At 33.5% G+C, this 12,122-nt stretch overlaps 1 protein-coding gene across 4 annotated transcripts in view; it reads left to right on the top strand.

The window, feature by feature from the left end:
• LOC106881080 (condensin-2 complex subunit H2) overlaps window positions 1-11,145 on the top strand; it is a 37,391-nt gene extending 26,246 nt beyond the window's left edge. For 2 of the 4 annotated variants that reach the window (XM_089353860.1, XM_014931298.3), the window contains exons 12-19: window positions 857-988; window positions 3,860-3,984; window positions 5,113-5,179; window positions 6,078-6,191; window positions 7,153-7,208; window positions 8,428-8,529; window positions 8,901-9,047; window positions 10,510-11,145. In XM_089353860.1, coding sequence (XP_089209986.1) covers window positions 857-988; window positions 3,860-3,984; window positions 5,113-5,179; window positions 6,078-6,191; window positions 7,153-7,208; window positions 8,428-8,529; window positions 8,901-9,047; window positions 10,510-10,656 — 890 coding nt within the window. In that variant the 3' untranslated portion in view covers window positions 10,657-11,145. Of the gene's footprint in view, window positions 1-856; window positions 989-3,859; window positions 3,985-5,112; window positions 5,180-6,077; window positions 6,192-7,149; window positions 7,209-8,427; window positions 8,530-8,900; window positions 9,048-10,509 lie in introns of all 4 variants that reach the window. The other 2 variants (XM_014931299.3, XM_014931297.3) reach the window with 1 other exon arrangement.
• Window positions 11,146-12,122: the final 977 nt, after the last annotated feature.

Here is a 12,122-nt window from a genome sequence, read left to right as displayed (position 1 = left end):
GTTGATGTACATAATAGGATTTATTTAAGTATAATCTACTTGCCTAATACTTAGACCCTTCACTCCCTATCAAGCATAGGCCATCAACTACTTTGCTCCATTGTTCTTGATTCTGGGTTGTCGTTATATACTTCCCTTCAGTTGGATCCTTGCCTCCTTGCATTTTCCATTCAGATTTTGCTGCACCATGTTGTCTGTTTCCCTGAAGAAAGGCCTTTTTCTCCCAAGTCTTGTTGAGTTTGAATTATCATTGATGCCTCTGTAACTTTGCTTCTTCCTAGGTAGGAGTGTTGGTCTATAATAGTCTGACCTCTATCCTTTGACCTGTCCAGCATGGGAGGCTCTACTAGAAGTTTGCACTCCACTGGCATAGCTCTGTGTCATTGAGGTACACATGCCACCAAACTGCAACAAGACTGGACCTTGTGGCAGTTAAGTATAATCTGCTGAGACAGGTTATATTTAATACTTTAAAGTATTTAGTCCAATGTTTTACCATTTTTTCTAACCTCACTACCCAATAAGTCATTAATGTTATAGATTTCTTATTTTAATGAGATAACTTTGTAACAAGATCAGATATATTTGACAAAGTTGACCCAATGTTTTACTAAGTACATGTTTTATTGATTTATTGATTCTGAATGTATGAAAGATGTGTTGAATTCAGCAGGATTTGAACTCAGAAATGGCTCAAATGCTGTAACAATTACCACTGCTCTATCCTGTAAAGTACTAATACTGCCTGAACAGTAGACAACACATCCTTCTTTACTATTTCAGACATAACAAGTTTCAAACTGTATGAAAAAGTTACCAAACTTCCTGTTGATTTGAATGTCATCTTTGGTTGCAGGTAAAACTTTCCGAATTCCTGAAATTGTGGATGACAAGAAACAGAAAAGTAAGAAACGGAAAAAAGAGCCAATTACAGAAGAAAAACCTGAGATTAATTTAGAACCAATTGAAGATTTTGTTGCCAACACCTGTAAGTTTTAGTTATTCTCATTACCAATATTTAATTTGTAAGAAATGTTTCTTATGTGAGAGCTTGGCTCTGTAAAACGCTGGGCTTGGTGTTAAGTTCAGTTGTTCACTATGTTCATACTCCACTACCAGTGTGTGACCAGAGAGGTAAAGCTATATTTGTTGCTCAATATAAATCATTGTATCACTGAATGGGAATGGATCATAGATTTTTCAACACTTCATCCCATAAATGATGGAAACCATTTTTTTCTCACTGAAACCGGAAGGTTGAATTTAATTTAATTGCAATCACTTTAGCCTCCATAACAAAAATTTAATAAGTATTCATTAGCAGGTATCATTGTGTGGTAACAAAAGTCATTTTGCAACCATTGTAGTTTTGGATTCAGTCCTGCTGCATGTTGAGTGACTTTTACTGTAGCCTTGAGTCAACCAAATCTTTGCAAGTAAATTTGATAGAAGCTGTTCAGCAAAAGAAGCCCATAGAATAAATATCAGACTTCAAAAAAAAAATAACCACATTGGTTGATTTGTTTGGCTAAATCCTTCAAGATGATGCCCCAGCATGGCTACAATCAAATGACTGAAACAAGTAGAAAATAAAAGAACACATCCATTAAACATAATATTTATGCCAAGTTATAGGTGAGGATTTATAATCAATAAAATTAATAATGTTGACAATGTTATTGAGTGAAAAACTATTTAATTAGTTTCGGCTGTGTGATAAGTAAGTAGCTTGCTTACCAACCACATAGTTCTGGGTTCAATCCCACTGCGTGGCACCTTGGGCAAGTGTCTTCTACTATAGCCTCGGGCCGACCAAAGCCTTGTGAGTGGATTTGGTAGACAGAAACTGAAAAAGAAGCTCATCGTATATATGTGTGTGTGTGTGTGTGTATGTATATATATATATATATATATATATATATATATATATATATATATATATGTATGTTTGTGTCTGTGTTTGTCCCGCAACATCGCTTGACAACCGATGCTGGTGTGTTTATGTCCCCGTAACTTAGCGGTTCAGCAAAAGAGACTGATAGAACAAGTACTAGGCTTCCAAAGAATAAGTCTTGGGGTCGATTTGCTTGACTAAAGGCAGTGCTCCAGCATGGCCACAGTCAAATGACTGAAACAAGTAAAAGAGTATAACTTAGACGATAAGAATTAGATGTTTGCATTAACATTGTTTAGTGCTGCTTTAAAATTGATGTAGTAATTTTGTGTATTGGTTGTAAATAGTAACATGAATACATAGGATATGACCGATGGAGGCCTAAGAAGAAGAAGTAAGAATTATTGGATGTAATTAAGGTTATTTTGTTGACAGGATATATTTGATATTTCTTCATTTGTGGACATTTAGCAGATAGTGTTTTTTTTTTGTTTTTTTTTGTCTTGCTAAGTCTGGAAGCAGTGCCGTATCCATGGCCTTCAGAATTCCTCCCAAACCAATGAGACTGATGTCATTAAAATTTTTCTTGAACCTTTGCAAGTCAGCCTGAGAAAGGAGCAAATTTCAGAGGGTTGACGTTTGGGGAATGAAGGACTAAGCATAGTGATTGGTGTTGGGGTTGGGCAGGTTGGAACAAAAAGTATCGTGTGAGGAAGAGGGGGTCAGAAATACCTGAGTGAAAGTGGTATGAGCCTGGCCAGCTCTGAAGAGCAGAACTCATTATAATAGCAGTAGAAAAGGTAAGAAAGAAAGAAAGAGAGAGAGAGAGATTTATGTGCTTGTGTTTTGAGGCTGAGTGTATTTATGAGTGGCTTTGTGACATTTTGCTGAGTGGCCTTTTTTCTAAATGCAATCTGGGGTCTCTTGCATGATGCAGTGGCACCTTCCAAAATGTAATTTATGCATTTTTTCCACAAAAATAAAAATAAACTTTAGGAGTACATAAATTACATGAGTAGATTGTTTCTGAATTTGTTTAGAAATTTTTTTTTGTTGCAAAAGACATACAAAATGTAAACATTTGTACCGGAAGTTGACTCAATTAATGTCAAAATAGGTTTTTACAGAAAAAATAAGAGCTTAAATATAATGAAGTTGACTTTTATTTATGCTGGACAGTATAATGCTTGCTTTTTCTGTATAAATTTACTAAAACCATTAAATGGTTAACTACTTTTTGAAGTCTGACGTTCATGCTGGTAATCATGGTCTGGGCCATATTTTACTCGGTTGAGTAAAGTGTCATCCAAGCTGATGTTAATTGATTATTAAACTTAATTTGCAACACCTGTGCATATTTATCAGCTTTGGTTTTGTTGATAATTGTTTTCAACAACTTTTCTTGTGATCATGGTTTGAAAAGACATACAACAGTATGATAAAAATCAGACATTATCTCTTGTAGGCAAGAAATGTAAAATAAAGTTCATTATAAACAACACAAACACTTTGTAATTTAATAGCTTTTAATGTGATACCTGTTAAACAGAAATTATTTTTATTTAATGAAAATTTAATAAAATCTAATCATAAGTAAGTGAAATTATGCTAAATACAACAAAATTGAAAACCTTTTCTCCCTGCCATATTAGCAATTCTGAAAACTTTTGGGTGCAAATTTTACATGAGTAGCTTTTTATAACAATTTTTATCCTGAAAATCACCTGCATAAATTATACAGGTGCACAAATTACATGGGTTTTTATGGTAGTTATTTTTTATGAAAGAAATATAACTTTTATATGTAATTTTTAAGAGACAGTAGAATTTTTATTCAAAGTGATTTAATCTATAATTTCTGGAAAAAGAATATTTTAAATTTGAAAAGTAGTTTTTACAAATGAAATAAGTAAATAAGGAGTTTTTCATGTAGTCACTTTCTTAATCTTTTTTTTTATTTTTCAGTATTTTCCTATAAACATAAATTACAGAAGAATCTGCGAGATTCTTGTCTTCCAGAGTTTGAAAGAATGTGTTGGACGAAACTTTCTGAACGTCAAGCTCGAAGGAAAACTGAAACTAAAGCTATGGTCAGTGTTTTTTTTACATTATACTTCTATGAAATGTCTATAATTTTCTTAAAATTGAATGTGGCTGGAAAAGAGACAACTGTGAAGTTAACCTTTTTAGCTCTGCATGCAGGGAGATAACCAGAGTCTGTACCACAAAAATAAACACAAAAATGCAAGTTTCAAATAAAATGAAATTTATTGAAAGGTACTAAGCAGAAGTTTCTAGAAATTGATATTATCTGGAATTGGAAACCTGTCCATCTAATACAGATATTATATTTCTACTACTGTCAGCTGACTGGGAATCATACACCTTCCTGCGAGATATATCATTTTTATTTGCCACTTGGAATTTTTCATCTTCAATTGTCTCCAAGTTATTCCCATTAATCTTTATCAGAATCTTCGAAATTTATAGTATCTCATTGGTTGTAAACTTAACCTTTTGAGTTTTGTTCCTAGAGTGTTTGGTTGCAGTGAGCATCATAGTAAAGAAATTGGGAAAAAATATTTAAAACATCTAAACACATTATCTGCAAACAGACATCTTTAAACAGACCAATTCTGCATTGACGGTTTATTTTTACTCCAACTGAATGATCTGTTTTTAGTTTGACTAGGTTTTAAAATGGGGTTTACAAATTCCTGTTACACTGGGATTTTGGATGAGTGCCAAGTCTGACATTCTTAGTAAACTAAGAATACATTCTGATACAAATTGTCAATAGTAGTTCTTGTGTCATATCATTCATTGAGACAGTATTACATATTTGAAATTATTAATTACACCTACACCTATGATGACATGTAAAGACTTTTGAATTAAGTCTGATATCTTATAAAAATTGGCTTCACTGACCACAAAGAGATGAGTTTTGAACTGTTAAAACAAGAGATCAAAACACAAACTAAATACTGAAAAGTACATGGTTCAATAGCCCGTTTTTACCAATTTTTTACCAATTACTATAATACATTACTTTTATATTATCTTTTGTTCCAAGTGTAATTTTATATTGAAAACATTTTAGTAGAATGTTTGGGGACTGAAATAGTTTACAATACTTTGTGTATGGCCTTTGATTTAATCTTCATCTGATTTCTTTTCCATTATTTTCTCTAATATAAATATATCCTTCTTTTTAGGAAACAATTTTAGAGCAAAAAATACTGGATGGCGAAAATCTGGAAGATGGCTTTGAAATTGGTGCAGGTAATTTGATTCTCATAAATATGAGTTTTACTTGTGATATAATGTTGGTAGCAATGGTGCATCGCCGAGTGGTTTGGGTGTCGCACTTACAATCTCAAACCAGGTGATGTGTTGTATTCTTGATCAAAATACATCAGCTCGCATTGCTTTACAATCACTTTGACGTGTAACATATAGAACACTGTGCACTTGTACAGGCAACGTTGATTTGATGGAAGGAGTGAGCATAGCATAAACATTTGATCACTATAAACAAATCATCTGTGCAGGTTGTTCAGCAAGAAATTACAGAGCTGTCTTTTTTTTGGACTTGAGATTACCATTAAAACTGCTCAGAGTATGAAGTGAGGGTGAACAGCTCAGAAAGGGTAACTGCTATTTGAGTGAGAAGTCTGGCAGTCAGGACATGTAATTGAAATTTTAACTCTAATAAGAACTGAAGGTTTAATATTAATGGAATATTGTTAATGATGGTATTACAAAAAGATATTTTTTTAATCTGCTTTGGTTTTGACATCTGGGAAATAACATCTATCCTGTTGGTTCTGAAATTATAAGAAACATCCTCACCTGACTTTCTGACATTGTTCAGAATCTTGCCATTTGGAAGCAGCAACAAAGCATAACTTCAGGTGCATATTTTTGTATATGAGATTTTCCACTACTGCAATTTATTTTTAAAAAATCATGTCTGAATAGGTTATCAATGTACTTGTGTGTTTGATCTGTGCTCTCAGAACTCACTATCTTTATTCAACATAAGTATGTATGATATTGATACCTTGACTTGATTAGATGGAAATACCATATCTTTCTTACATATGTTGTAATTTTTGTGGACTAACTTAGTGAAATCTAGGTTTTGTTCCATTGCTTTTACATTTCTCTTTCTTTTCAGATTTGAATACAGCAAGTGGAGGTGATGATGATGATAATGATGACAACATTGTAGGGCCCGTCTTGAATCTTCAAGATGACTTATTTGACATTGAAGATGATTCTCCTATTACTGGTTTGTTTTTACTTTAAGAACATAAAACCTTTACTGTAGTTTTGCTTTGATTATTTTGTATAATTATTTAAAGTTGGCCTTTGACTAAATTGAATCATGTTTGATCTTAGTTTTCATCTGATTTATTCAATAAGCAACTGTGAAATTTTAACTTTGTTAGATTTAAACTGAGAAATATTTTGAACCAAATGATAAGTATTTTACACTGAGAGTTTAAATAACTTGATTTAAGCTGTAAATCTAAACCCTTGAAATTGTCAAATAGCAATAGATGAGAAATGGTTAGTTGTAATATTGATAGCTTTCCTACAGATATTTAATGGGTGGTGTGGTTCTTGTTTGAGGGATGTGTTTATAGTTGTATGTTCTATCACAAATTACTTAACTATAAAGAGGCACCTATTGTGACAGTTGAATTGAGACAAAAAGAGTTATGTACCTTGTTTAGTGTTGTATAAATGAAACAGTTCTAAATAAGAGAAAGTTGTTAATTTAGCTGACTGTAAACTTACTGTCGCACTATCAGCTTACTACACCCGTTACAAAAGAAATGGTTATTTCCAATTGGCCTGGAAAAATGTTAGATAAAATTGGTTTCAATGGGATTGGGATTAAACAGAGAAGTTAGAAGGTAAATTTGTAGCACTTTGTTGGGTGCTCAACTGTTTCACCAATGGTTAGGAATGGTAAGACATGAAATTTTCTCTTGGAACATATTTCTTTGTATCATGTAAAAGAAATAAGCTCTTCATTCTGATTCCTGTTTCACTTCAGTTATTGAACATCAAAGTTTCCCCATCTCTATAAATTCGAAACTTTGAATCACATGGGGCAATATTTTATGTGTCTGCAGTGGAACTCTTGGACAATTTTCTAACTTATTGCAGTAGTAAAATAACACTTTTACTCAAACGAACTTGCTATTTTTCTTCTCTTTTCTTTTTTTTTCTTCTTTAAGAAGAATCCAAGCGTGGTGAACCTGTGAGCAGTTATGAGCATTTAGTCCAGAAACACATTGTAAGTATTAAATTTAACAGCTATATTTTACATTTAAACCAAAAGGTTGTAAAAATGTGTTTAATTGATGAAAGACAAGAAGTGATTAAAAATGCTGGATTTGATTCAGGTGTAATCCTTGCCTTCTTGCAAAATAGGCAAAGACATGCTTTTAGGACTAGATATATGTCAGGTTCATAACTATTTAAGGCATTTTATTTAGTATTTTTCAGTTCATTTAATTCTAAATACTTTAGCTCATCAAGCTATTTATTTTAGATTCTAGATCTTCTAAGAATGTTACCTATGATAGTTTGGCCTTATATTTTAATGCTATTGAATACTAGACTAGGGTGGAGGCGCAATGGCCCAGTGGTTAGGGCAACGGACTCGCAGTCATAGGATCGCGGTTTCGATTCCCAGACCGGGCGTTGTGAGTGTTTATTGAGCGAAAACACCTAAAGCTCCACGAGACTCTGGCAGGGGATGGAGGCGAACTCTGCTGTACTCTTTCACCACAACTTTCTCTCATTCTTACTTCCTGTTTCTGTTGTGCCTGTAATTCAAAGGGTCAGCCTTGTCACACTGTGTCACGCTGAATATCCCCCGAGAACTACATTAAGGGTACACGTGTCTGTGGAGTGCTCAGCCACTTGCACGTTAATTTCACGAGCAGGCTATTTCGTTGATCGGATCAACTGGAACCCTCGACGTCGTAAGCGACGGAGTGCCAACAACAACTAGACTAGGAGCACTTAACTTCCACATTATATTTATTTTCTTACAAACTATTCTCATTATCATTGATATTCTAATTCCACTTTAAAGGAGATTAGTTGGCAAGAGAGAGAATTTTAAATAAAGACACCTGTTTTTGTCTTCTTTATTGTATTTTAACCTCTCATCACCTGGTATAAAGCCATTTCCATCAATACTACATAAACCTCAGTTGGGAGGTCTTGTCATGTGAGTTTTCTGTTAACGTCCCTGGCACCAGTGTCACATAAAAAGCACCCAATACTCTGTGAAGTGGTTGGCATTAGAAAGGGCATCCAACCATAGAAACCATTGCAAAGCAGATATTGGAGCTTAGTGCAGTTTCTATAGCTTGTCGGCTCCTCTTGACCTGTCCCACCTGTACCAGCATGGAAAATGGATATTAAACAATGATGGTGATGAAAAATATGAATAAATATTGGTTTGTTGTTTCTTAATTTTTCCCCTTTGTTATAATTTTCAGGAAGATTTTTATATTGGAGCTCAAAAATATGCACAAGTTACCGAGCTATCAAAACGAATTGCAGAATGGGAAGAAAAAATCATTCCAAAACTCCAGGAAGAAGTAAGTTCTTATCTTATTTATGAAGAAATCTCTGTCAGTGTTTGATCATTTTGTAACAGCTATTATTTTACATGCCTCAGTAAATTAGTCAAAATATATAATTCAATAAATCACTCCAGTTTAACATGTTAAATAGAATGTCTATTCAACATATGCTACAAACGATTGGAAATGCATTTTGAAAAATTCTTCGGAAGGGTTTTTTTAGCAAAAAGAATAAAATTTTAATGTTTGGTATTCTGTTACTTTTGCATGATTCAGTATTTAGTTGATATAATTAACTTCAATCTAATATTGGAGTAAAACTTCAAACTATGTAACAGTTAAACTTTTCAAATTTTTATTGGGTTTTTTTTTCCCTTTTTTCTCAGGAACAACATGGACCATTTGACATTCATGAGTATGGTACAACGATAATCAATTCTCTCCAATTAGGAAATAAATTTCCATTAGCCAAATTGATGAGTGGGAAGCCGACATACGAAATTGGACGTCTGTTTTTATCAACATTGATGCTGGTGAGTGTGAATAAAACCTGTAATTACATTTCACCTAAATTTATTAAGCTTCAAACCTGAAATGATGTAACTTACTATTGTTTGGTGGTAGTAATTAGAATTAATTAGTTTTGAAAGTTATTATTTTTAGTATTTACAGTACTAATGGTATTAGATATGTCCATGTTGATATTATGATCATCATTTAACATCTGTTTTCCTTGTGGGCATGGGTTGGACAATTTGACATGAGCTGGCAAGCCAGACGACTGCACCAGGCTTCACTGTCTGTTTTGGCATGGTTTTTATGGCTGGACGCTCTTCCTGATGCCAACCACCTTACAGAGTGGACTGAGTGAAATTATGAATCTTAAGAGTATAACTTCTTAAGTGGTTTGTTGGAGATTTTCCTGCCACTAAAGTAATTTGTCAACAAAGATATGTATGTTTTGTTGATTTAAACATTAAAAAAAAAACTGCTTCTATAGTTGCCAGATTTGGTGCTTTAAATCATAAAGGATGTACAATTCATCATTAACAATACTGGTTTATTGTACATTACTTCTCTCTAATACATATACATGCACAATCATGTCATTTCTTAAAATCATTGGTCAATTTATAAGATTCTTGAGTTATTATGACACAACAGTATCCATCCAAGGGTAACACATCTTCAAAGTAAACTCTCACCAGCTACTTTCTCAGTTTCTTCTGATCTATTCCCTGTACACTACTGTGGACATGTGGTGGAAATTTGCCAAACTAGATTATATTTATAATTAAATACCTCTCAAGCAATGCAACAGACAACATGATCTTACAATTTAATGAACAAATTTGACAATGATATTGGAGGACATTAAAAGAAAAAAAATAAGACCTGGTATTTAAAATATTAATTTCTTTTGACTATGAACAAAACTGATGTAAAATTGGACAATGAATAATACTCCCTTTTCTAAGAATGTTAACAGTATATGTAAAGGGAAATTGAAACCAGATTGCAGATTTGGTTTCATAGAAGCTTAACATCTGATAAACACCAACCATGTTGATCAAATATTGTAGAGTTTGTATGTTATGGGAACTGAGAGTACTAAATTTTGAAGCTGAAATGTTTGTACTTATGTCTCCCTATGGCAACAAACCTATACTAATTTAAGAATTTTATTGAAAGGGAACAGCTGCTTTTGAAACTGCAAGCAGAGTTGAAATGTTCAGACCACTACCTGTTTCCTCAAACTATTTTCTGACCAAATAGTGTTCTCTTACTTAGATACAAGGCCCAAATATTGTATGGGGTTGAGGGACAAAGATCCTGGTGGATTTGAACTCAGAAGGACATAATTAAATATTTAAAAGATATTTGAGCTGCTGTCATGTACTTTTTGCTATCTTTTATTTAAATGCTTCACTCTAAAATTTCCTTATCCACTTTATCTGAAACTTTTTTTGTGTGTCTCTTTAATTTAAAATAAAGGCCAACACTGGAAATGTGGAACTTTCTTGTACTGGAGTTCTAGAAGATGCCATGGATAAAGCCGAAGTTACACTGATCCGGAGAAGCCAACATTTTGAAGAATTAGAACAATATGTTGCTCCATCATTGGTACATAAAGATAAATAGAGCCTATTTTATTAGTTAAGATGGATCGTTTTGTTTAACATGCGTTTTCCATGCTAGCATGGCTTCGCACGGAAGGAAGCTCAGCAGGACATTTATGACTGGATGCACTTCCTGTCACTAACCCTTACCTGTTTTTCAGGTAAGGAATTTTTTTTTTATTCCAATGGAATTCGAAAATGCTGAGATAATGGACAATTTGTTAGCAGGAAATGTCAACAATATCACAGGTTGTCAAGAAGAAATGTTTCTACTGTAAAAATTCTGTACAATGTTCATTTTTTTAAGTCTAGAAATTCGTGTATAAGTGACCTTAGCCTTTGTATATTAACAACGAAAATGTGGCTGCCTGCAAGATAAACCTTTAATTATGACAGGCTGTAGAAGCAGAGGTAATTTTGTATGCAGTCAATATTGTAAACTGGACTTCTGATGCAAATACAAGCATTCTTGCAGCACAAATTAATTATAAATAAAATGAGAATGAAATAATTCAATCTTTATATTTTGTTTCAAATTTAGCTGATAAATATCTAAAACTTGAAATTTTTATTTTTAGAATTTATAAAATTCTTGTATGTGTTGAGGTGATTATTTGTCCATGAGAATAATTACAAATTACAGCATATGGAGATTTAAACATAAATGTTAGTTTATTGAATCTTTTCTTCCTATTTTGCATATAACTTATATGTAGTTGCTATGGAGCAACACTTGGTTTTCTTGTTATGTATCTAGCATTCATTTAATTAGAATTGAAACAGATTACATTTGATTTCTTTTGAGGGAAGGCTTATGCTGGTTGAGTTATAAAGCACAATATCATCTCCAGACATGGCAAAGAAACTGAATGAGAAATGCAATCTAGTGTTTCACAACTTCTAATGACTTTTTCTGACTGGTTAACTGCAGCAAGCCCACCCTGTTTCTGTTCTCATTTGTGATCACTCTCTCACCTGGTAACTGTATATTTTCTCTGCAGCAAGACACCTGTTTCTTCTCTCTCTCTGACCCATATATTTCCTCTACAACACACCTGTTTCTGCTCTCATTTTTGATTACTCTCTCTCTCTCTCTCTCTCTCGCTCTGACCAGGTAACCATATATTTCTTCTACAGCAAGACACCTGTTTCTGTCTATGTCACACTCTAACCTTTCATCATCTGGCACAAGATTACCTCCTCCAATGCCCCCTCCCTTCTCAATGGTTCTTTGATTTGCAAATTACTTGATGACTCTGCCAGTGCTGGTGCCATGTAAAAAACATCCAGTCCACACTGTAAAGTGGTTAGCATTTGGAAAGGCATCCAGCTGTAAAAACCATACCAAAACTGACCTCACCTGTGCTTGTGCTACGTAAAAAGCACTGAGTCCACTCTACTGGGTGGTTGGTGTTTGGAAGGGTATCCAGCCATAAAAACCATTCTAAAACAAACACTGAAGTCTGGTGCAGTCTTTCTTTTAATGGT

This window comes from Octopus bimaculoides, chromosome 6 (genome assembly GCF_046866305.1).
Source record: "Octopus bimaculoides isolate indiv1 chromosome 6, ASM4686630v1, whole genome shotgun sequence".
NCBI lineage: Eukaryota > Metazoa > Mollusca > Cephalopoda > Octopoda > Octopodidae > Octopus > Octopus bimaculoides.
The sequence above is the reverse complement of the archived record's forward strand: the minus strand, read 5'-3'. Positions and strand labels throughout refer to the sequence as shown.